This window comes from Zeus faber (assembly GCF_960531495.2).
Source record: "Zeus faber genome assembly, chromosome: 8".
Lineage (NCBI taxonomy): Eukaryota > Metazoa > Chordata > Actinopteri > Zeiformes > Zeidae > Zeus > Zeus faber.
Genome location: NC_137195.1, coordinates 14390460 through 14413072, shown reverse-complemented (window position 1 = coordinate 14413072; position 22613 = coordinate 14390460). Strand labels below are relative to the sequence as shown.

The 22613-nt window shown below is 46.5% G+C and overlaps 4 protein-coding genes across 8 annotated transcripts; all 4 read left to right on the top strand.

Moving 5' to 3' along the window:
- The first annotated feature begins 32 nt into the window (after positions 1–32).
- Positions 33–4830, top strand: il11a (interleukin 11a). Its single transcript, XM_080005682.1, has 5 exons — positions 33–114; positions 921–1078; positions 3871–3966; positions 4238–4399; positions 4514–4830. Exons 1-5 carry the CDS (start codon positions 108–110, stop codon positions 4691–4693), a joined length of 603 nt encoding a protein of 200 aa, XP_079861808.1. The 5' UTR covers positions 33–107; the 3' UTR covers positions 4694–4830.
- Positions 4831–7821: 2991 nt separating this feature from the next.
- Positions 7822–14779, top strand: znf628 (zinc finger protein 628; the record flags this gene model as incomplete). Its single annotated transcript, XM_080004762.1, has 8 exons — positions 7822–8021; positions 8820–8892; positions 8992–9927; positions 10399–10569; positions 11036–11369; positions 11593–11747; positions 11975–12217; positions 12380–14779. The coding sequence occupies 8 exons, from the start codon at positions 7822–7824 to the stop codon at positions 14420–14422; spliced, it is 4155 nt and encodes a 1384-aa protein (XP_079860888.1). The 3' UTR covers positions 14423–14779.
- A 672-nt stretch (positions 14780–15451) lies between these two features.
- nat14 (N-acetyltransferase 14 (GCN5-related, putative)) lies at positions 15452–18173 on the top strand. 5 transcript variants are annotated; one of them, XM_080005674.1, is made up of 4 exons: positions 15452–15591; positions 16386–16500; positions 16612–16917; positions 17018–18173. In XM_080005674.1, the coding sequence occupies exons 2-4, from the start codon at positions 16420–16422 to the stop codon at positions 17453–17455; spliced, it is 825 nt and encodes a 274-aa protein (XP_079861800.1). In that variant the 5' UTR covers positions 15452–15591; positions 16386–16419; the 3' UTR covers positions 17456–18173. The 5 variants fall into 5 exon arrangements, with proteins under 5 accessions (XP_079861800.1, XP_079861799.1, XP_079861801.1 ...); XM_080005673.1 differs by having other exon boundaries at positions 15454–15591; positions 16389–16500; XM_080005675.1 differs by having other exon boundaries at positions 15501–15537; positions 16389–16500.
- Positions 18174–20704: 2531 nt separating this feature from the next.
- Positions 20705–22310, top strand: aicda (activation-induced cytidine deaminase; the record flags this gene model as incomplete). The annotated part of the gene is made up of 5 exons (XM_080005686.1): positions 20705–20728; positions 21246–21411; positions 21591–21873; positions 21984–22099; positions 22257–22310. The coding sequence occupies exons 1-5, from the start codon at positions 20709–20711 to the stop codon at positions 22308–22310; spliced, it is 639 nt and encodes a 212-aa protein (XP_079861812.1). The 5' UTR covers positions 20705–20708.
- Between the last annotated feature and the right edge of the window lie 303 nt (positions 22311–22613).

Here is a 22613-nt window from a genome sequence, read left to right as displayed (position 1 = left end):
GGAGCACGTGACACTTTCCGGAGTTCCATCTCTTCATTCATTTCCATTGTTTATTTATTTTCCTCCGTTCGATTGTCGCCTTACTCAATTATTGGAGCCCAACAAATATGAAACGTAAGTGTTTTGTTTTGCTTTGTTTATGTTTTGTCTCATTCTCAAGTGTCCCCCCACCTTTCAGCTTTGTTACAGTCGTTGTTTATTCTAAGTTAAGTGTGTAAACAAACTGTTTTCCTGTGGCTGACAACTCCTCCATCCTCACTGTAGGATCGACCTCTCCGTGTAACTCATATGTTGTGGTATTTAGCAGTGGAAACCACTCATATTGTTGCAACTCTGTAGTTTAATCACTATAATGTTTTTTTTTTTTGTTTGTTTTTTAATGATCCAGCTTCTCAAAGCACCAGATGCTCCTGCAGGCAGGGATTTTTGTGGTTCGCCCATAATTATCAAGTATTCATCATTTCAACACTATTTGTGGTTCCTTTTTTTTTTTTTTTTTTTTTAAATACTTAGCCCTACCTTGTACTTGAACTTGAAAGCAGGAGAATGAATGAATGACCTTACTGTTACAGAGCCGAGTTTGCCGCTTCAATATAATTCATCTCTCACATCTCGTGGCTCCTCTCCAGTTGCAGGTGTGACAATCAGCCGCATTCATTGCGTTAAAGGAATGATGATGTTTTGTCTCGCAGCCCAGGCTGTTAATGATTTAATGACCCCCGCGTTCAGCTTGTAAAAACACGACTCCGACACCGAAGCCGCGGAAGATTTCCCTGCCAAGTCTGGCGCCGTTGTTTACATTAGGGTTCGCTATCTTCAGCCGGGAGTTGACAACCCCCGCCTCGCCTGGGGTCACGATCATCGCGGCGAGATGACAGGGCCTCGCCGCTGATCGCTTCCGTTTTGTCCCCCTTCTGCAGTGCTGGTAGACTCCTCCTCATCTCTTCTTTTCTCGCTGCTGTTGGCTCAACTGCCGGTCTTCACCTTCGCCTCCCCGGTCCATCATCGGCGTCCTCACGACCTCGACAGATTGTCCAATCAGACCAAAAATCTACTGAAGCTCACGCAGGATCTGCTGGTAAGTGGACACGGCATCGGGCTAATTGGAAATGGCGGTTCCTGATTGGCCGGGGCTAATGAGGATCCGCTGTTCTGTGATAATTGAGTTAGAGGGTGGGGAAGAGTCCGCCCCCCCCCCTCCCCCCTCCCCCCTTTGGAGTTTCCCTTTTGGGTCACTGCAAACACCTCTCTCTCTACTTGCGTCAAACTTGGTGGTAGACGCACGGGCGCGTGCTAAGGCTGCTCAGAACTTCAGTCCTTAAGCTGCTTTCATTAATTACGGCATGGCTGAAGTCCATCTGCACGCTGAGATCAGGACGGCGCGGGCTTCGGGGAGGTTCGGCAAAGTGATCTCACATTTAATCCCTATCGGATGCAGATGACACGGGGGGTGGGGGGGTGGTGGTGGTGGGGGGGCCGGGGGGGGGGGGGGGGGGGTCTGACTCATCATCGGCAGATCTAGTCGCCAGATCGGTGGCCTCCGCACCCCAGTCAAGGTGCGGTTCGATTGATCTATTTCGTATTTATTGAGAATTAACCGAGCAGCCCAGAAAGAACCCTCTGAATGAGGCGAGAGCGTAAAGACATGCCCGACGAACGCCGGGCCGCCAAGCGCGCCATCTGCGGAATGGCATATATCATGCGCCTGTTGATATACAAACATGTTTACCCCCAAAGACGAGACGGGATATTTTGAAGGACTTTTATTTTTCCGATATGAAATGCGATACCTTTAAAAATACTTTTGTCCTGGCAAGAAAGCTTTGGGTGCTGCTGCCAGTGAGGCGGTTAGGTGCCAATAAGGCCAGTGAGGCTAGTCTGATTCCTTTTTTTTTTTTCTTTAGCCGGTGATCGTGTATCTCACAATGTTTTAACAGCTGAAAATAACGCTGGATCATATCTGTCTATCTTTTTTTAACACGACTGATCCAGAATCTATTTTTGCATTATGCAAATAGTAAAATCTTTTGTTCAAGGGATGAAATCAAAAATAGTTCCATACTCTCTCTAGTCTTGCACATGTGTGTGTGTGTGTGTGTGTGTGCGCGCGTGTGTGTCTGTGTGTGTGCGTGTGTGTGTGTGTGTGTGTATGTGTCTGTCAGTATAAGATAGCTGCATTAATGCGCTCGTAGTCTAACACGGGGAAATGAATGTGGGACAGCAGCATTGTCAAAGCATTTTGGGGACAGCGAGCACAGAAATTGACACGCCTTTCCAAAGAAATACAGTGTTAGCTGTTCAGTAAGCTGAAGCATTTATATTTAGCTTTTATTTATCCTTGTGTGGATTTCCACCGAACAGGGGTCAAGGATAGGAAAGAAAAACAGAATCGGAGTGCAGGGAAAGTCCCCATATAAAAGCAATATAACTGATGTTTGTCAGAAAGAAAAAAAACAGCGGGTCTGTGTGCGTCCTATGTGTCCTTTAACGCATAACTCAATATGGGTTTGTGTGTGTGTGTGTGTGTGTGTGTGTGTGTGTGTGTGTGTGTGTGTGTGTGTGTGTGTGTGCGTGCGTGCGCGCGACATGCATTTGCATTCAATTATGTGCCAACGCATGCACATTTGTGCGCATAAATCCATGAGGGTGTTACTGTGTGCATTGGCGGCTTTCTAAATACCTGTGTTGGGCAAATGCGGTGTTTAGTGTTTTGATTTTGGTCGCCACAGCAAAGTGACCCGATAAAAATCAAAAAGATTTATCACATTCCAGCATTTGCATTCAGGAAGAAGAGGGTTGGAGGCCAAGTTCTGTCGGGTGAGGTCATGATCTATGATGAAGAGAGAGAGAGAAAAAAAAAAAAGAGGATAAGAGACAGAATTAAAGACTTAGAAGGGAAGGAGGGGGGAAACCACAGGAGATAAAAAAGATCAGAGAGAGAGGAGTGGATGAGAAAACGTCCACTCGTGAATATGTGTGCGAGCAGACATGCACCTTGGCCAGAGACAAAACATTGGACCGCAAAACATAAGTGAGCACTTCAGAAGGGCTGATACAGAGACAGGTGGGAGGCGATACAGCCGATTCTACATAAAAAAAAAAAAATACATCAACAAAAACAGCTGGAGGCAAAGCGCGCAACGAGGAGAACGCCGCATAACAGGTCGAGGAAGCAGATTGTCGTGTGCGCAACCTGTTTACACAGGTCGCCGTCATCGTCATAATGGTGTTTTGTTCCGCTGCTGATTGGAGCTGACGCAGGCCATATCAGTCTTCGCAATTTACTGACATCCATTATTGAATCAGGCGTACATCTTTAATAGCACGCTGCGCCCCCCACCCCAGGTCCAAGCCGTGCACTTCAGCGGGAGCACACAGGCAGGTTGCTTGTCCCCCTCTGCTGGTCGCAAGACGTAATATTCCCGTTGTCGTGCACAGAGCCGGGCACAAATACAGTTGGGCGACGGCACTGCGTCATTCCATCTTTTTATAGTCTCGACCCTGGAGTTTCCCTTCAACCCTGTGTTGTCTATCCCACTCTTTGCTCTCTTAGTCACCGCATATGTTGTTCTCCGCTGTGCCCTGCAGAAAACATCCTGTGGCTGAAGGTAATTTCGCCCCCCCCCCCACCGCCCCATGTTGACGTTTTTTGGGGGAGGTTAAATGTCGATGAACTCACACTGACCCGGCCGACCGCGCTTCGCCCCGGCGAAAGTTGCCGTCCCTCCGCCGACGCAGGGGCGCGTAATCCGATCTGCGTGGCGCGCTAATGCTTTCCCCATGTTTTCCGTGACCTGTCCTCAGGATGCACTAATTGCGCCGATGCAAATTACTGAGGCTTGGTTCTGTGTCTCCTTTCCTCCTCTCCAGAGAGAACATGCGTTCGACTCGGACATGGAGCCCCACAGGTTCAGATCTCTGCCGGCGATGGGCAACAGAGCAGCCAGCGACCTCAGCAATCTGGAGGTAAACGACTGATACCGCCCTCAGTAGCTCCTGCGTCACGGACGCTGACCCCTGCGGTAGTGCACGTGTGGGTGTGTCCCTGTGCGTGTGTGTGTGTGTTTGTGTAACGGGAGTGTCTGAGAGAGAGAGAGAGAGAGAGAGAGAGAGAGCGAGAGAGAATGGCGGTTCTGCTTCCGTCATGGCATTTCTTACAAAATCTATATTTACGAATGCACTTTTTTTTGCCACGCCCGTTAAAAAAACTCCCCAAATCTGCCCATGCCCTCTTCAGCTGAAGCCCACGCTCTCCCAGCTGCACGCCGACCTGAAGCTGTTTGAGCACCACTTTGAGTGGCTGAGCAGAGTGTCCAAGAAGCACCACCACCCGGCCCTGCCCAAGCTGGGAGAGATGATCAGAGAGATGAAGTCCCTCATCAACCTGTTGCATCGTCAGGTGACTTGCCCTTTGACCCCCTACTAAATCATACAGGGGGATGTTGTAGTGATTCTTCCAGAATGAGTCTGTGATTGAAGCTGACCGTCCACCTTTCCCTTTTCTCCGCCGCAGATGGTGAGAATTGAAGCACCGAAATTGTCCTCGGTGTCTCCCTCCCTCCCGCCCAGTCTACCTTATCAGTTCGATGTCCTGCAGTCTTCCCACGAGCTCCTCCAGCAGTTCAAGCTCTTCTGCGACTGGGCCTACCGGGCGTTCATCAGCCTCAAGCCCAAGGCTGCCGCGGCGCAATGAGGATCCGTAAACCGCAATATGGCTCTGTAGCCGACGTGGAACCCACACTCCAGGCAGGGGGGGCTATCAGGACAGGTCAGAGTGCACTGTAGCCAATAGCATCTAGAAGAAGTCCAAACTTCAACCAATGAAAATGTGTGTTGGAGAATGTGTCTTTCCACCGGAGCCAATTTGGATGCTCTATACTGCTGCCAGTTAAGGCCTTCGATGTCATTTTAATTTTTTTTTTATTCGTGATGAACACATCATGACTTCCCAATTTATATCCTAAAGGCCTTATTCATGACTATGTTATTTATCTATTTATTTATTTATTTATTCATTCATTGTCGGTAAGTTATTTAAATGTTATTTATTTAATTTTGTAATGTGTCTCTCTGAACTTAATATCTTTATGAACGTGAATTCAGTGTCCTATATCTCTATTTTGTATCTTTATGTTGTATCGCCGGTCTCCATTTGACAAAACCAGCACAAACAGTAGCAATTCCTAAATCTAACTCTGCTGGAATTGTGGCTCCAACTGATTCTGGCCGTTGTTTATCCCCTCGATAATTCTTCTGTAGGTGTAGCAAACATTTGGTATGGCCAATGTCTTTCTGTATCCCTCCCTTTCCTTCCTACTTTCTCAAAGTGCTCTTAACTTAAAAAAATAAAATTAGTAAGGTCTACGGGTGGAATCTTTCAGCCAAATTTGAAGTACCACCTCGTAACATTTCAGATGATGGTTTCAGAAAGTGTATCTGTACATGTCGGGATGGCACTCAAACATAAATCAGTCAGGAGTTTTGTACCATGAATTGAGTTTTATCCACAGTGCCCATTTGTCTCATTCGGCACGAGGAGGCGTATCCAACATTGTGGTAAAGTTGCATGAATGTTCCCTGTTGCCGAGCACTGATGGACCTGATTAGATTCTTTGCACAAACTTGTTAGGATGAGCCAATCGGATGAGTGAGATGACTGATTTTGAACCTGTGCCTTGGGGTGGGAAATTATTTTTATTTTGTTAACTTAAGCACCCCGAGCCTTAAAATACTATGTATTGTGACACTATGGTTCTGTACAGTTGTGCATAAATGTACAAGAATGTAAACCGTTGCATACGATGCTATTGTGTATAATAATATTTTAAATAATATTATGTAGAATAACACTAATTCTATTCCTATCATTTGTCAGTTTCAATATTATTCTATTTTAGTATTTGTTACAATGTTGACTATTTATTTAACTTACTTTGATGGAACTATTTATTTTTGCGCTGAAGAGGAGCAAGCCTCCTTTCTTTTTGTACTTTTATACTATTTTAATCTTATTTACTATAATATCATGTTTAAATTATTGCCGTGCCATCAAGATAACTCTTCCACACGCTCATTGGCCTGAATGTGAAATAATTGCCTTAAATAAATAAATAAATAAATAAATAAATAAAGAATGTGCAAAATATCTCTGAGTATTTCTCTTGTGTTGCTATCTCACCAGACTGTAGATAGAGATACTTGTACAATATGAATGTATGTACTATAGGCCTACACGCGTATTCCCAGTACTATCATTGCATACTGTGGCCACACAATCCTGCTATATCCTATTTGTACTTTCTTTGACGTGACTGACATCTGCCTATATTGGGATCAGTAGTTAACACAGTCAGCTGCCTGTTCACTTTATTGATAGATGCGAACATATATTTTTTATTTTAATTTATTATTATTTTATTGTTTATATTAAAAAAGAGGAAGGGAAAAATATATTTTTTTCTTATTTTTTTTTTTTTATCGCTTTCTTGACTTGCACTGTTTTGCTGTTACACCTTAAGTTCTCCAGAAACGTGTTCACTTGTCTTGATTTATTGATCACGATTACTTTGGTCTGGAGCGGTGGACCTGCTCGAAACTACATTACCCAAGACGCTTCGCGCAAGCCTCGCATTTAAAAACAATGAAATGTCGCCTATTTTAAGACCCGAGGAGAGCGTATTTGTCATTGAAACAATGCATTCACTCGTTTAACATTATTAAAAAGAAATAAAAAAAAATATTTGAACAAAGGAGCAATGAAAGCCTTTACAACTGGGCTCAGCGTCTAAAATGTACGAGCTCTGGTCCAATGGCAGCGCTTTATTTACGGTCCGACTCAGCCAATAGCCGCCGCTGTTGTTGGGAGGCGGCGTCGGGCGGAGGACTGCTAGTTGGTTCGAGCTGCTTTATTGTTAAGGTTGTGTGGATCAGCACTGCGGAACCAGGCTGCCCCGACAACATATTAACAATACAGCATTATCATGAGTTAATGGCGAAAGGTGAGTGCTGGTCCGCACGGCCAGAACAGAGCGGATTCCGCAGACGCATATTCCGGATCGACGCGGGGCTCGGTCCATTCTGCAGGCCACTTGTTTTGTTTTGGCAGGGAAGTCACTTTCCGTGCGCGTTGCCTCTCGGTTTGCTGATATAGTGCGTAAAAAGGGGGGAAGCTTGCTGGAAATAACTGGGAGGCTGGAGAGATGGACAGGGGGAGGGTTTTCTGGAGGGAGGGAGGGGGAGGCTGGATGGATGGATGGATGGATGGACAGGAGGGAGGGTGCTCTGAAGGGAGGGAGGGACGGTGGGTGGATGGATTGACAGGAGGGAGGATGCAGGGAGGGAGGGAGGGAGGGAGGGTGGGTGGATGGATTGACAGGAGGGAGGGTGGCTCTGAAGGGAGGGAGGGAGGGCGGTTGGACAGGATGGAGGGAGGCTGGGAGGGGATTTAAAGGGGATGCCCCCATACACAGTTCACAAATGTATGTCTCCACGTCGCATTGTATTTCAGAACCCCTGCTCCGGCGGAATTCACCAGAAGGTGGAGAAGAAGCGATGGCGAACAACGAAAAGCAATACCGACTCGCTCCGAGAAACCCGGCGTTTTCACTGTGATGCCCCTCGCTGGTGACTGAGGCGATGGCTAACTCGGTGGCCACTCTGGTGGTCCAAACGGATCTCTTACCCCCGCAGTCCTCCGCCTCGCTCTCCCCATTCCCGTCGCTGCTGGGTCCAGGGGAGGATGGCGAGGAGGAAGGGGAGAGGGGGGATCTGGCCGAGGGGAAAAAGCGGGCGGTGGAGGGGGGAGAGGAGGTGGTTCTGGAGATGGTGACGTCATCGGTGTCGCGCCCTGCCCAGCACCAGGAACCGGACCATCCCTTCCAGTGCCTGGACTGTGGGAAGTGCTTCCGCTGGTCGTCCCGGTTGACGCACCACCAGCGCAGCCACAACAACGAGAGGCCCTACCGGTGCAACCTCTGTCCCAAGGCCTTCAAGGGTTCATCTGCTCTTCTATACCACCAGAGGTACCCTATGGAGGGATGGCTGAGGGGCACAATAGCATAGAAATCAATAATTTGACATGTTCCAGTGTACTAAAGCACTCAGGCAAGCCACGGCAAGTTTATTTGTATAGCACATTTTAACAACAAGGCAATTGAAAGTGCTTTCCATCAAACAGAAAAATCAATAGGTTAAAGTGCAAAGAAAAACATTATAAAAGGACATAGAATGCATACAGTTTAAAAAATATAATACATAGAAAGCATAAAAGTTACAGTGCGGTGCGAGAAATGAATCAAGGAAACCTTCTTTTACTCTTTGTTAACATTGATTTAGCCTATTCCCCAAATAGCCTTTTACCTTGTCAAGGCGATATCCTAGCCCCGGAGAACCGGTCTGGAGATCTTTCAGTTATCTGAGATCGCCGTTTCAGATAGGCCAAGGCTGTTATAATACAGTGCACACGAAGCCACTAGTATTCATATTTCAACAAGGCAATTCACAGTACTTTAAATAAAACATCAGAAGCATCAAGACAAAGTGCAAAAGAAACCCATTGTAAAAGGAAGAACACATTATAAAGTTAAGAAATAGAATAGAATGCATAAAATCAAGCAAAGTGCAGTGCAAGAAATGAATCGTAACCTGAGGACTACCATGGTATACAGCATCGATCCATAGGGGAGGGTTTATTACTAAATCTGGAATGTATCATGATGAACCTTTTATGTTATTATCTCTCGTTTTGAGGAAGATTTACTTACTGCACTTTTTGCACAATAATTGTGCCGATGTATTTGATGGGCAGATTTCTTTTGCAGGTCTCACTCCGGGGAGAAGCCGTATATATGTCAGGAATGTGGTAAAGCCTTCAAACGGTCTTCCTTGCTCCAGGTAGATGCTTTTGTCATTTTGTAAGCGGTAGTTGTTCAAAGACAGAACATTTTTCTGTGTGGATGTAACCATTCATGTCTCCTTTTTGTCTACCGCCAGGTCCATCAGAGTGTGCATACTGGTCTGCGCACTTTCCTGTGTCCCTATTGTCCCCTGACTTTCAAATGGAGTTCCCATTACCAGTACCACTTACGCCAGCACACCGGCGAGTGCCCGTATCCCTGCGACAGCTGTCCGAAGGCGTTCAAAAACTCTAGCAGTCTGCGAAGACACAAAAATGTCCACCTTGGCCTCAAACCTTACACTTGCACAGTATGTAACAAGTCTTTCACACAGTCAACTAACCTGAGGCAGCACATGAGGATACACACAGGAGAAAGGCCATATGTGTGCGGCGAGTGTGGACGCAGCTTTACGCACTCGTCCAACCTGGCCCTGCACAAGAACTCTCACGCTAACCTCAGTGCAGGGGTGAAGGAACGGAAGGCCGGAGAGGAGAGAGAGACTGCAGAGCAGGTGGTGGAGGTGGTGGTTGGCTCGGAGGAAGTGACGTCGTCCATGTTGACGGACATGGTGGGCTTCGTGAGCCAGGAGGGGACCGTAGGGGTGGGCGTGGAGGAGGTGTTCCTGTCCACCGGCTCATCCGGTCAGAATCAGAGCCTCCTCCCCCAGCTCACCCTCACCTCTTCTGGGGAAGAGGTTTGTGCGTCGAGGGCCATCGGGACGGAGGTTCACTTGAGCACCGACACCGGGGCCAGCGTGCTGCTGTACAGCTGTGGAACCTGCAACCACACGTTCGGTATGCGGAGTGAGCTGGAGGAGCACCAGTCCATTCACATGGGTCCGGCGGAACACAGGGGGGTTGAGGGGATCGGGCCTGGGTCGGAGGCGGGGATGGTAGGGGTGGGGCTGGTCGGAGGAGGTCACTTGCTGGCTGATTTTGAGGAAGTGGTGGAGACCACTACAGTGCCTGAGAATGGACACACAGCTGAGGAGCTCCTTGGACTGACTGATGGCACAGAAGGAGACAGTGCGGTAAGTAACAAATAAGGGAGAGCTGTAATTCAACAGGAAAAACCCTCAGAGTATTACAATATCTACTTGCTTAATATCTACTATATTTTAAATCCCATGTTAAATATTCCAACCGGGTTTCGTGAAATTGTATTGGATTAGATTAGATTCAACAAATTGCCATTGCTCAGAGTACAAGTAGATACAGTAGTAATGTACATATTAATAAAATTAACGTACTAGATTTGAAATAAAACTCCCTTCCTGACATAATATAGTATTAATACAAAATTAACAAAAATACATTTTCTTGGGGATTGTGATACCACTGATACATGGTAATATTGAATTATCCTCCAGCCCTACATCATAGTCAACAGCATTAGATAATAACTTAGGTCTAAATCTAAGATAAGCCTCTGTGCACAACAATGCCATGTAATCTCGGGTTATAACCTTTTTGTTTCCTCCGTTCCTTTGGCCTGTCCTCAGAATGTCGGCGCCACCCAGGCTCAGTTTGACCTGCTGCGGAGCTTCACAGAGGTGACTCAGAGCACGGAGACGGTCCAGCCAGAAGCCAAATCCACAGGGGCCGCTCTGCAGTGTGGCTACTGCAGCAAGGCCTTCAAGACCAGCGGAGGGCTCAACAGACACGTCTCGCTGGTGAGAAATTCCTCAAAGTGAAAAGTGCACAAATGAGAGCCAAGAGCAGGTACCAGATTTATAGTTTGTGCTTTCTCAACCAAAAATATTTATATCCATCCAATCATAACATACAAAGGAAAGAATACATCATTTCGGAGAGGACTACTTCCTCTGCATGTATATGATATGATAATCTGTCATGTTTAATAAGGATGCTGAATGTACACAGAATGGATATTGTTGGCACAGGACTTCCAGATATAAGAAAATGTTTGGTTTGTTGTGGTTATTTATTAATTTTGTGCATATGCATTTTTGTATGTAATGTACTCAAATTTTGTTGTTTATTATTATGATTGTTTATTGTAGAAATCAATCCATATATATGGCCGGAGGGGGGTATTCTGTGTTAGTCCCATCATGTTTCCTGCCTGGTTTGTGATTGTGCAATATTCGTGAAGCTCTTTGTTCTGTGTTTCTCCAGATGCACTCTCTGTCGTCCCAGTCTCGCTCCCAGTTCAGCTGCTCGGCGTGCGACCGCTCCTTCCCCCTTCTCTCCTCGCTGCTGACACACCAGCACTCCCACACCCCCGAGCAGCGTCTTTTGGCCGAAGCGGAGGCGGAAATTGTGTGCCCGGCTTCCCTGTCCCTGTCCCTGCCCCTGCCCTCGTCCCCCAGCCAGGCCGACAAGCAGCAGGCGGGCAAGAGGGAGATCCATGTGGATATCATCGCCGTAGGCGAGGAGCAGGAGGAGCAACCACCAAAACCAGCCAAAGGGGGAAAGAAGGCGGGGGCCTGCAAAAACACCCCTGCTGGAGGTAAAACACTTCACAAGTGGATGGGATGAGATAAGAACTGATTTTTGAACTGCACGCTGATTTGAATTTGAATTTTATTTTATTCAATGTTTGAAACTGATGTACAAACATCAAAATAATTAAGAGGTTGCTTTAATTCCACTTTCAATAGGTGCGGCCAGACTTATATTTTGTACCAATTCTGTGTGTGTTTAATGCGTTTTCCCCACCTTTTGCACATAAGAGAGGCCATACCGCTGCTCTGAGTGTGGGAAAGCCTTCAAGGGCTCATCGGGGCTAAAATACCACATGAGGGACCACACTGGGGAAAGACCCTTCCGCTGCACTGAGTGTGGAAAGACTTTTAAGAGGTCGTCACTTCTCTCCATCCATCAGAGGGTAACACTTCTTTATCTGTAGTTTGATTTTCTTATTTACAATTACAGTAGGTGAGTAATTGACCTTAAAGCAGACCCTCTAGCATCAGAAAAATGTTTCTCTGGCCATTTATTAACAATTCTATTGGACAGTAAAGATTGTCTAATGTGATGCTTCTCTGGATGATCACAAATTCTACTCTCATTTTAGATTTCCCTATTTTATTTTTACATTTACACCCTGCCTAGGTACACACAGGGGTAAGGGCGTTCCAGTGCCCCCATTGCCCTCTCACCTTCAAGTGGAGCTCCCATTACCAGTACCATCTGCGGCAGCACACCGGTGAGCGGCCTTATGTGTGCAAAGAGTGTGGCAAGTCCTTCAAAAACACCAGCTGCCTGCGTAGACACAGCCAGATGCACTCAGGTCTCCGCCCTCATACCTGCTCCATCTGCGCCAAGTCTTTCTCCCAGACGTCAAACCTCAAACAGGTAACCTTTTTTTTATTTCAACAGTTTTTCAATGATTCCCTCCATTGAAACCATGTTTAACATGATCACCACAGACGTGTTCAATGAACCTTTTCCTTCTTTCTCCTGTTGGTTTATCTTTCTAATTTCTCTTGCTCTCTCTCTCTTCCCCACTGTCAACAGCATGAGCGTACCCACTCGGGGGAAAGGCCCTTTCAGTGCACCCACTGCAATAAAACCTTTACACACTCGTCCAACCTCCAGCTCCACCTCCGCACACACTCCTCGCGCAAGGAATTCAAGTGCCCCTACTGCTCCAAGGAGTTTGTCATGCACTCCTACCTGCAGAGGCACATCCGAACCCACGGTAGCGGGGCCACACTATTGGGCCCCGCTGGTAGTAGTAAGGATGGAGTGTCTGTCAAAGCCAGTGTTGGGGGAGTGACCACCACGACTACCCTGCTCAACCCCATCACCCTGGAAGCCTCTGGAAACGACGGCAGTCTGATTGTGTCCCAGCCAGCCCTCGACATCCCTCCCAACACCTCCCAGAACTACTTCATGATCCAAACGGTGAGCGGCCTGCAGCTCATTCCCCTGTCGAGCCCCACGCCCGCGCCTCCCCCGCCGCCGCCGCCTCCCCCTCAGCCCCAGAACTACCTCCTCCTGCAGTGCCCCTCCACCAATGGCAGCCAGCCGAATTTGATTCTTGTCCCCACTGCAAACAACCCCCCTCCAGCCCCGGAACCTCAAAACCTCCCGCTGCTCCAGACGATCCAAGGACTCCAGCCTGTGCTGAGCCCCAACCAGACCCAGATACTGCAATTTTCAACGGTATCCCAGCAACAACAGCAAACCAGGATTATTATCAACAACACAAACAACACTACCAGTGCAAATACCCTAGTTGTCCCGGCAACAAACACTCTCATTAGTAAATCTCTGCTGACCAAGCCCATACTAGGGAGGAGCAAACGGACCGCCCGGGTCAGGCGAGGACACAAGACCAAAGGTGCACTTCAGAAATCCAACCCAGCCTCCGTCAACCAGGCAGAAACTGGGTCTAAAGACGCGTCGCTAACAAACTGTAACATAGCTGCTGTCGCGCCAACCAGTAGTGCTGCTAACATTACAACCTCATCATCATTGGTGTCCACAGTGTTCTCCTGTCCAACTTGCACTTCTACAAAACCTTATTCATCCTCGCCCACTTTAGCTCCCGCCACAGGTACCTCAGGAACCCTATCAGCCATTACAACAATCACCCAGTCCGTCACAGAAACCCCAGCATCCGTTTCCACTTCCGCCCCTGCTGCTCTGGCCCCAAAACCTCTTAGCATTCTGAGGGAAGTCGGTACCGGAGACAACATCACAGGGAAGCAGTTTGTATTATGTTTTGATAATGAACAAAGAAATAAGGAGGTGATGATTAAGGAAGAAAACAAGAATTCGTACATCTTTCAGCTGGAAGGGTCGGGGTCCGGGCAGCAAATTGACAGGGGGTTGGATGGAGATAGGAAGGCATATGTGTTGCAGTTCAAGACGGAAGGGCAGTGTGAGGGAGCCGGGGGGGACAATAACGAAGCGATGGTGTCACTTCTGCAGGAGTGGGATGGAGAAAAGCAAGAGCAGAGACAGGCAGGAGAGCAGTGTGGGCAGGAAGAGTCCTTTGTCCTTCACTTCAAGTCCGAGGTGCAGGATAGGGACCCGTCCAATGCTCGATTTAGCCGAGTTACTAACAACGGCCTGGAACTTTCCTGTACCCCCACCCACGGTTTGGTGCCTCTTGCTGGGCAAGAGGTGGTGTTTGAACTGGGGGGTGAGTCCAAGATGGAGCAGGGAAATGGGGAGGGAATGCAGATGATAGCTTTGATCGAGCGGGAAGGAGAAACGACCGGAGAAGGCTCTAGTTGCAATGCCGAAAGTATAAGAGTTGGGGATAGTGGGAGAGCCATGGAAGGTATTTTTCAGTTGGAAGGAGGAGAGGGAATCGTCATTATCGAAGTTAGCACCAGCAGCTTAAGAGAAGAAGGGATGGACAGACAGGGAGACGGGGAGATCTCGGAGAGGGATGAGGAGAAAGAGGTTAACTTGGGAGCAGAGGCGAAGGAGATGTCTGAAAAGGAGTGTAATTCCAAAGATGACACAGAAGGATGGACATCAGCCGAAAACACAGTTAGAAATGGACCCGCACTCAACTCAGACGAACTAACTTTTTCTACCTAAAGTCAGTATCGATTTCCGAGTGTGTGCGTATATTAAGTACTTGTGTGTTTATTGTGGAAAGTGTGTATGCACTTTCCTTAGTTTGAGGTCTCCTTGTAACCAAGGGATAACATGCTGATACACAAGTATTATGTTTAAATGCCATGGTGCCGCAAACCATAATTGGTTACAAAGACTTTATGGACCTTGGAAAAAATGCTGAATATATTACTCTAAATTATGATGTCATTGACAGTTGTTTATGAAGTAAATTAGCTTTTTGTGAATACACGTGTAAATGACTGGCTTTCATCCCAGATAATTATGTTAACAGTAATTATGATTATTAATTAAATATTAAAGACGGACGATACCTTGTATTTGTTGTGGTTTTTTTGGGGAGATTTCCTGACATAATAATAATCCATAAGCCATTTTACTCGCTGTCGAATTAAGGTTTTGTGTTATTACCATTTTTGCAACAGAATATTTACATCAGTCAGCGCACCCAGTTAATTAAACCATGCAACAAAAGTAGAGAATAAGAAAAAAGTTTACAGTAATATATATGTGTGTGTGTGTGTGTGTGTGTGTATGTATATATGTGTATATATATATATGTGTGTGTATATATATATATATATATATATATAATTTTATGTGTGTGTGTGTATGTATATATGTGTATATATATATATATATATTTATGTGTGTGTGTGTGTATGTGTATATATATATATATATGTGTGTGTGTGTGTGTGTGTGTGTGTGTGTATATATATTTATTTATGTGTGTGTGTGTGTGTGTGTGTGTGTATGTGTAATATCCCCCATTTAGAGACGTAAAGTTATATATCAATCCAGTTTTATTTCAATTAGGGGAAAACAATCCAAGTACGGGTTACTGGAGGCAGTGGTCACGTGGTCAGCCCTATTCACGGAGACCGCGGTGAGCCCGCGTACGCAAATGGCGCACGTCACCGCTCCTTACGTGCGTGGGTTGAAATAAGAACAGTAACCCTCGTATTCACAAACCCCATCGCCGAATCTCACAACGCTGAGCGACGCGGCGCCGCGCGTCGTAACGAACCGCCGCCAAGTGGAAAACGCCGGCGCCCATCACCCATTTTCACAGGGTTTGTTTTTTGTTTTGTTTGGGGTTTTTTTGTATCACAAGGACACCGCGGACGGTAAGCGTATCCATTAGTTTGCGTAAGTCTTTATCCTTGCGCCAGGTTAAAAACAACCCCCAACCCACCCACCCCCCACCCCCCCAAAAAAACAACAACAACAACCCCCTTGCGCGCTTAATGTCCGTATAAGGATCGCAACGAGGCCCCTGCGCCTTCGGGTTTGCGGAGCTGCTGCGCCCGGAGCAACGTGCGGGAGGAACCTCAGCGGCCCAAGTGAACGGACGCGCACGGCCAGTCCTTTCTGGAGCCCCCGGCACGTCCTGGTCCCGAGCGGCTGCGGGCGGGGGGGGGCCTGCGCGACGCACTCCATTAGCAATAGCCCGATGTTTTTATTCGATGTGACACGCAGCCCCGGCGGACCCACTGCACTAGAACAACACAAGTCACTGGAATCTCACTATTTATTTAACTGGGTATATTGTGTTGTTATAACCATGTTGTTTTCCACACTATACGCACAGATTGTATTTTATACGCTCAGCTTCCTTTTTCTGACCGTGTGAATTGTTGATACAGACGTTTATTAAGGTTCATAGTATATTTCCTAAATCTTCTGTTTGGTTATTTTCTAGGTTTAATGTGAATTGCCAGTGTTTGTAGTGTTTTAGTCAACCTGTAGTTGAACGCCTTTACAATTTTTTTTTTCAGTTTTCTTCTATTGCTATTATTTTATTATTGTTGCCTGTTGTTTGGATGTGAGCTGCCGTAACGCCACAATTATCTCTCTGTCATCGTATCTATCCAGCCACTTTTGTGTGTCAGCTTTGGTTTTGTTTATGTGTCCCATTAAGCAGGACGCCTCCTATATGAGTATTAAGCCTAAAGATGGTGAAGCTGGAGCTGGATCAGCTGGTGCTGAGGAGGATGAAGGAGGATGACATAGAGACGGTGAAAGCCCTTATTAAGGTTTGTAATAACACCCTCAACCACACACACACACACACACACATGTGATGTGATATTTGGGTGCTAGAGTCCTTCTGATGCCACTTACACCCTTCTCGCTTCCTTTTCTAGGAAGGCTGTGAGGGCACAGAGAACCGCCTTATCCTCCATGTCCTCACTCGTCCTCTCTGCCTGTTCATCTTGGCCATTCTCTCCTCTGTCCTCCGCTGTCTCGTGCACTCCTTCATCGTGGCTCTTGCCATTCCTGTCTTCCTGGTCATCATCTTCCTCAAGATCACCATACCGCGGTCCACGGGGGTACTGGGCACCAGCCGTCCCTACTGGGACTATGTGGGCAGCAGCTATAGGGGGACGCAGGAGGAGACACTGGATAATCCCTACGCCAAGATCAGTGGCAAGACGCCGGTGATAAAGAGGGTTAGCTGCCTCCCATTTATTCAATTTAATTAATTTCATTTTAACATGGTTATGGAAAATTGTGTTGTTTTTTTTTTGTTTGTTTTTTCCTTTCCCACAGCCGCGGCGTAAAGTCAAACCCAAGACCAAGGAGGAGACACCAACAGAAAAGGTGGACGCGGAGAGGGAGCGGGCGGCGGGGCAGGTGTGGCTGGCGGACTGCGAGGGAGAGATCGTGGGCTGCCTGTGCAGGGAGAGCGAGGAACGAGCGGGGATCAGGAGGATCTGCAGGGTGGTGGTGGGCTGCTGGTACCGCAGAGAGGGCCTGGGCCGGCTCCTGGTCCAAAGTCTGGAGCGGAGGGAGAGGGAAACCGGGGTGCACAGAATCTACACCCACGTCCCTTACCCCTCCAAGCTGGGAGAGACCTTCTTCCGGAAGCTGGGCTACCGGCAGCTGGGTGAGGACGGTGGTGATGAAGATGAGGAGACGTCGCTGGAGACTCCGGAAAGAGGCTTCCTGGGGTTTCCCCTCACCAAGGTGTTTTACAAAGACCTTTAGTGTACAGTGGTACCTCGACTTACGACTGCATCTACTTACGACTAATCCAAGATACGAGTAGCAATAGCGATAGTCGCGAAAATTTGTATCGACTTGTGACCGACTGCTCCAAGATACGACCGTGGAAATTTGCAGTTGGTGCATCGGCGGCCAGTCAGCAGTCAGTCAGCAGGCGACCTACATCGTGTGTGCACGTAGCTCGAGGCTTATCGATATTTTTTTCATATTTACTGTGTTTGTGCTGTGTATTTTGTTTATTTTCACCCTTTATGATTTCATAATTTATATGGGAAAAATTACTTCGACATACGACTGTTTTAACGTACGACCGTTCTTATAGAACGAATAACAGTCGGAAGTCAAGGTACCACTGTATTAGGATTAGGATTCATCAAGGAGTGCATGAAGCGCTGGGAGAAACAGAGATTAAAGACTAAAGAGAAAGGCAAGATGTGAGATGAAAAGTAAAAGCGCATCCAGATCAACGGTTGGATGTAATTTAGGTGGAGCCGCTTTGACTACTTTGCCCCGTTCTTCAGTTGATTATTTATTTATTTGAATCTTCACTATTTATTCTAGTATTATTGACATTTTGTTTTATGTTATTTCTGTTTGGCTTATGCCTTTCTTGTCAGTTCTATAAATGATCACGAGCCAAAATGTGCTGTTTTTATTTGCTTGTTTATTACTAATGCAATTAAAATATTTTGTAAAAATGTCTCCAATGTTTTCCTGGTTTATTTCACAGAGACTCGACAGAAAATGGTTTGTTGTGTCTATATGTTATGGGCTTTTTCTGTCTGTCTGTGTGGTGTGTGCATGTGTGTTTCAGCATTCAGGTGCTGTAAAGGAACTCTGTGGTTGCCATGATTATGCACATTTATTTGTCTTACTCATCACAGTCTGCACAATTAACTGAGTCTGCACATCATGAAATTCACTTTCTTTTCTTTTTTCTTTTCTTCCAGCTCCCTCGAAACTTTCATTTTTATTTCTGATTCAGTTTATTATTATATTCATTTATGGAGTGCATGGTTATCAGTGATGACACTACCACCAATACTTGTTAGCATTTGTGGGCCTCTGCAGTTTGCAAAAGAAAGTAAATAACTGATTATGTAAAGGAAGAATGAGCCTTTTGAAACCTTTCTTGATCATTGAGTGTTTTCAGTAGTAAAGTACATCTGTCACAGCACATTGATTAAATTTTGTCGTAGAAGTAGTCTTCCATTTAGCGCTGTGGTTTACAGTGAAGAGTGAACGTGAGAGGAAAAAAAATCCCTTGCAGCTCTAAGTGCCTGTCACTGCTCACCTCAGTGACCACTGTGACTGTATAAACCTGCCACCTGCGTACAACACAGGATGTTTGTACAGTACAAACGCATTTGTGAGGGAAGCACGCCTGATAAATCCAGTACACACGGTGGTGATAATGCACAGATGCTCTATAAGCTTCCTTTTATTATCGCCGACTGAAAAATATGCACGCAAGTGAGAAATACACAACTTGCACACGAGGGAGTATGTAAGAAAGTGTGTTTTTTTGTGGTGGAAAAAAAAACAGTATTTTTTTTAAGACACTTGCTGGTCATAATCAGGTTATTTCTACATGACAGACAAAGAGCAGACACCTGCTCTCTGGGCCTCAAACCAACCAATCTGTAACTATTATTGTTGTCAGGAAACAGATGTGAGTTCACAGCACTGGAAATAAAGCCTGTTTGCGACTGTGGTCGTATGTCTGCACGGTATGGTTGTGTGCATGTGTGTGTGTGTGTGTGTTCGTGTATATGTGTGTGTGCAGGGTGTGGGCGGGTGGGTTTCGGAAAGTATGACTTGGCACTTCCTGCAGTCGGTTTCTGCCCCTGACTATGGGTTTAAATGCACAGCACCGCCTGGCAGTACTGTACTTCACCACACATAAAGTGGATGAGAGGAGTGGCCGTTCACGTGCGCGTCCACGTGTGACCCTGAGGTGACCTTGGTCAACTGTGGTCAAAACCAGAGAGTGGGGTGGGAAGTGGTTAGATTAGTTTGGCATTGAAAGCAGGCCAAACTGGGTACTTAATGGGTCATTTCAAAACTAACTATGCACACATGTTAATGTGACCTTAGTGAATTGTCAGAGTCGTGCACGGTGATGTGAGGTTGGTCACAGTTGACATCCAGTCATTCTCTCATGCAGACACACACGTTGACACAAATCAGTCGTAGTACCACAGCATAATAGTATAAATTAAATAAATCTGTTCCAGATGATGTACAGCATACAGACTATGTTAATGACACCCTCAAACAGATGGCCAAGACACACACACACACACACACGCACGCACACGCACACACACACACACACACACACACATACACACACACACACACACACACACACACACACACTAACACACACTAACACACATACAGATGAGCTCCAAAAACAGTCACCCTGGGAAACGGTGAATTCCCCAAACCGCAGAGTGCATGAGAGGGTAAGGGGAGTCATGGGAATGCATTGAGGCTGCATCCAGCAGCACTGGGCGAGCAGAGTGACCGGGGCTAAAACAGGACAGAGCAGAGCAAAAGAAACATCCTGATTTGGCGAGGACGGGCGACAGGATCTAAGAGTTCAAAGCTGGCAGCTAAGTGTTACACACACACTGTGGACGGTCAGCTGGTGGACAGCCTGGTGGACGTGCCAGGAGAGGGAGGGCATTTATAGTTCTGCTCCCAGACTGACACTGTTTTGGAAAAACCCAAAATCAAAAGCCCGAGGAGGTGTCAAGGCTTAGCCCCCACCCCCCGAATGTTGGGCTTTGAAAGAAATGACTGGAAAATTTGAGGTGGTGGAGCAGGCGGTTAGTACCGTTTGAAACAAGGTGACAAAGTATCTGGAAGTTTTCATTTAATGATCTGGTTAAAACAAAAGTAGAGGGGCTTGCTACTGGCTGAGCTGTCGGGGTCTGGGAAAGTTCTGAAACCCTGAGGGTTTCATGAGTCTTTGTTGAATGACAATGCAATCTCACTTTCTTCCAGTCATTTGAATCACTCCACCCCCTTAATTCAAAATGTTTTGCGATCCAACCAGAAAACGACCTCTTTGGTACACAAGATGTTTATGTTGAGAGGTACATATTTGGTGTCTTCCCCTCCCTACACGCCCCCCACCCCGGCCCCCCACTGCATACGCATACTGATTTACATTCATCCATCATCATCATCAAACCCACCCGAACGATTGTGCCCGTTTCTCGAAATGATAACTAAACTAGACAGGTGAGCAATATCTATACATTTCTATCCTGTATTTCTATCTCTTTGACGGACCATTATATATTGTATACATACACTTTTAATCTGTAAAGAAAAATGATGTAATACATTGTGGGTTGTTTTTTTTGCGTTATATGGGACTACTTTTGTATATCTACCCAAATTCTTTTCCAAATTTCAACCTATCTAAAAATAGGTTTGAGTACAAAAAAGTTGTGAAAAACTTTCTCCCAGTTTCGTAAAAACGTGAGACTGAAACTGAGAGCGAGAGAAAAAGAGTGAATAGTGTTGACTCATGAATGACAACTCTTCACAGGTGGTAACCATGGGGTTGTCTGCAAGAGTTTGGCAATTGACTCGACTCATTTGCACCCCAATGAAATAAGATGAACACATTTTAATTGGGGGAAAAAAATTGCCATTGCTTAATGACCAGCTGTGCCACAATGATTTTATTAGGTGCTTCCATCTGCCATGTATTCAAATGACTTCAAGTCCATTTCCTCCCTTTTGGTCTTAGTGTGCTTCTGGCTCGGAAGAAATTCATTTACCACTATAAGAACATGCGCTGGGCAAAAGGCCGCTGTGAGACGTACCTCTGCTTTGTCGTCAAGAGGAGAGTTGGACCCAATTCCCTGTCCTTTGACTTTGGACACCTTCGCAATCGGACCGGCTGCCATGTAGAGGTGAGAAAAATAGACGGATAAGTATATGGAAACGTGAGCAGGGACTATTTAGGGGAGAAGTCCATCCGTTGTCTTTACCTGCTTTTTCTGGTACCTTAGAAAAGCTATCATGCCTCCCCCGATCATCTGACCTCAATCGTACCCGTTCCCTCACCTCCGTTTCTACGTCACACTTCTAGCTCCTGTTTCTACGTCACCTGGGAGCCTTGTGCCCTGGACTGTGGGGACACGGAGGCCCCTATGGAGGGCGGCTCAGTTACTCAGTCACCTGGTTCTGCTCGTGGTCTCCCTGCGCCAACTGCTCCTTCAGACTGGCCCAATTCCTCGGGCAGACGCCCAACCTCCGCCTCAGGATCTTTGTCTCCCGCCTCTACTACTGCGACCTTGAAGATAGCCGCGAGAGAGAGGGCTTACGGATCCTGAAAAGAGCCGGAGTCCAAATCACAGTCATGAGCTACAAAGGTAGAGGGACTGTTGTGCACAGCGTCCGCCTGGGTTTGTGCATACAAGAGCATCATCTCTTTCAAGTCCCTCGCCGCCAGCGACAATCTGTCCATTTGGTTATCTTTCAGACTACTTCTATTGCTGGCAAACCTTCGTGGCTCACAGACAGACCAGCTTCAAGGCGTGGGATGAGCTGCACCAAAACTCAGTTCGCCTGGCCAGGACACTAAACCGCATCCTCCAGGTAAAAACCACTGAATAAATACACCCCAAGGCTCACTAAATGGTAATGATTGGAAAAGTACATATCTACGTTTCCAAAATACACCTTTTCCCCTCACCCGTGCTGTCTGGATGTGTTTGATCCTAGTAATGACATCCTTTCTGCATTTCCTTCTCAGCCTTGTGAAACAGAAGATTTAAGAGATGCCTTCAAACTTCTTGGGTTCTTGTGAAACAGCACCGTTGTGCTCCCTGCGGTGTTGTCTTGTGCTGCTGAACTGAGATCTAAAACAACACAGATTCATGGTGATGAACGGGAAGGTCCACAACTCCGCATGCAACTTCCATACTGGGCCTGCAGGCTTTACGGACCTGCTAGACAGGGACGGCACGAAGAGCTTTCTGGCAGAATTAGAGCCGGACTCCATGTATAACTATTCCGAGTGAGAGCACTGCCTCGCATCGACTGATTTCATTTTGTAGGAAAAGAAGAGAAATTAGAAAAGATAAGAGAATGATTAACTAATTGTACTGTA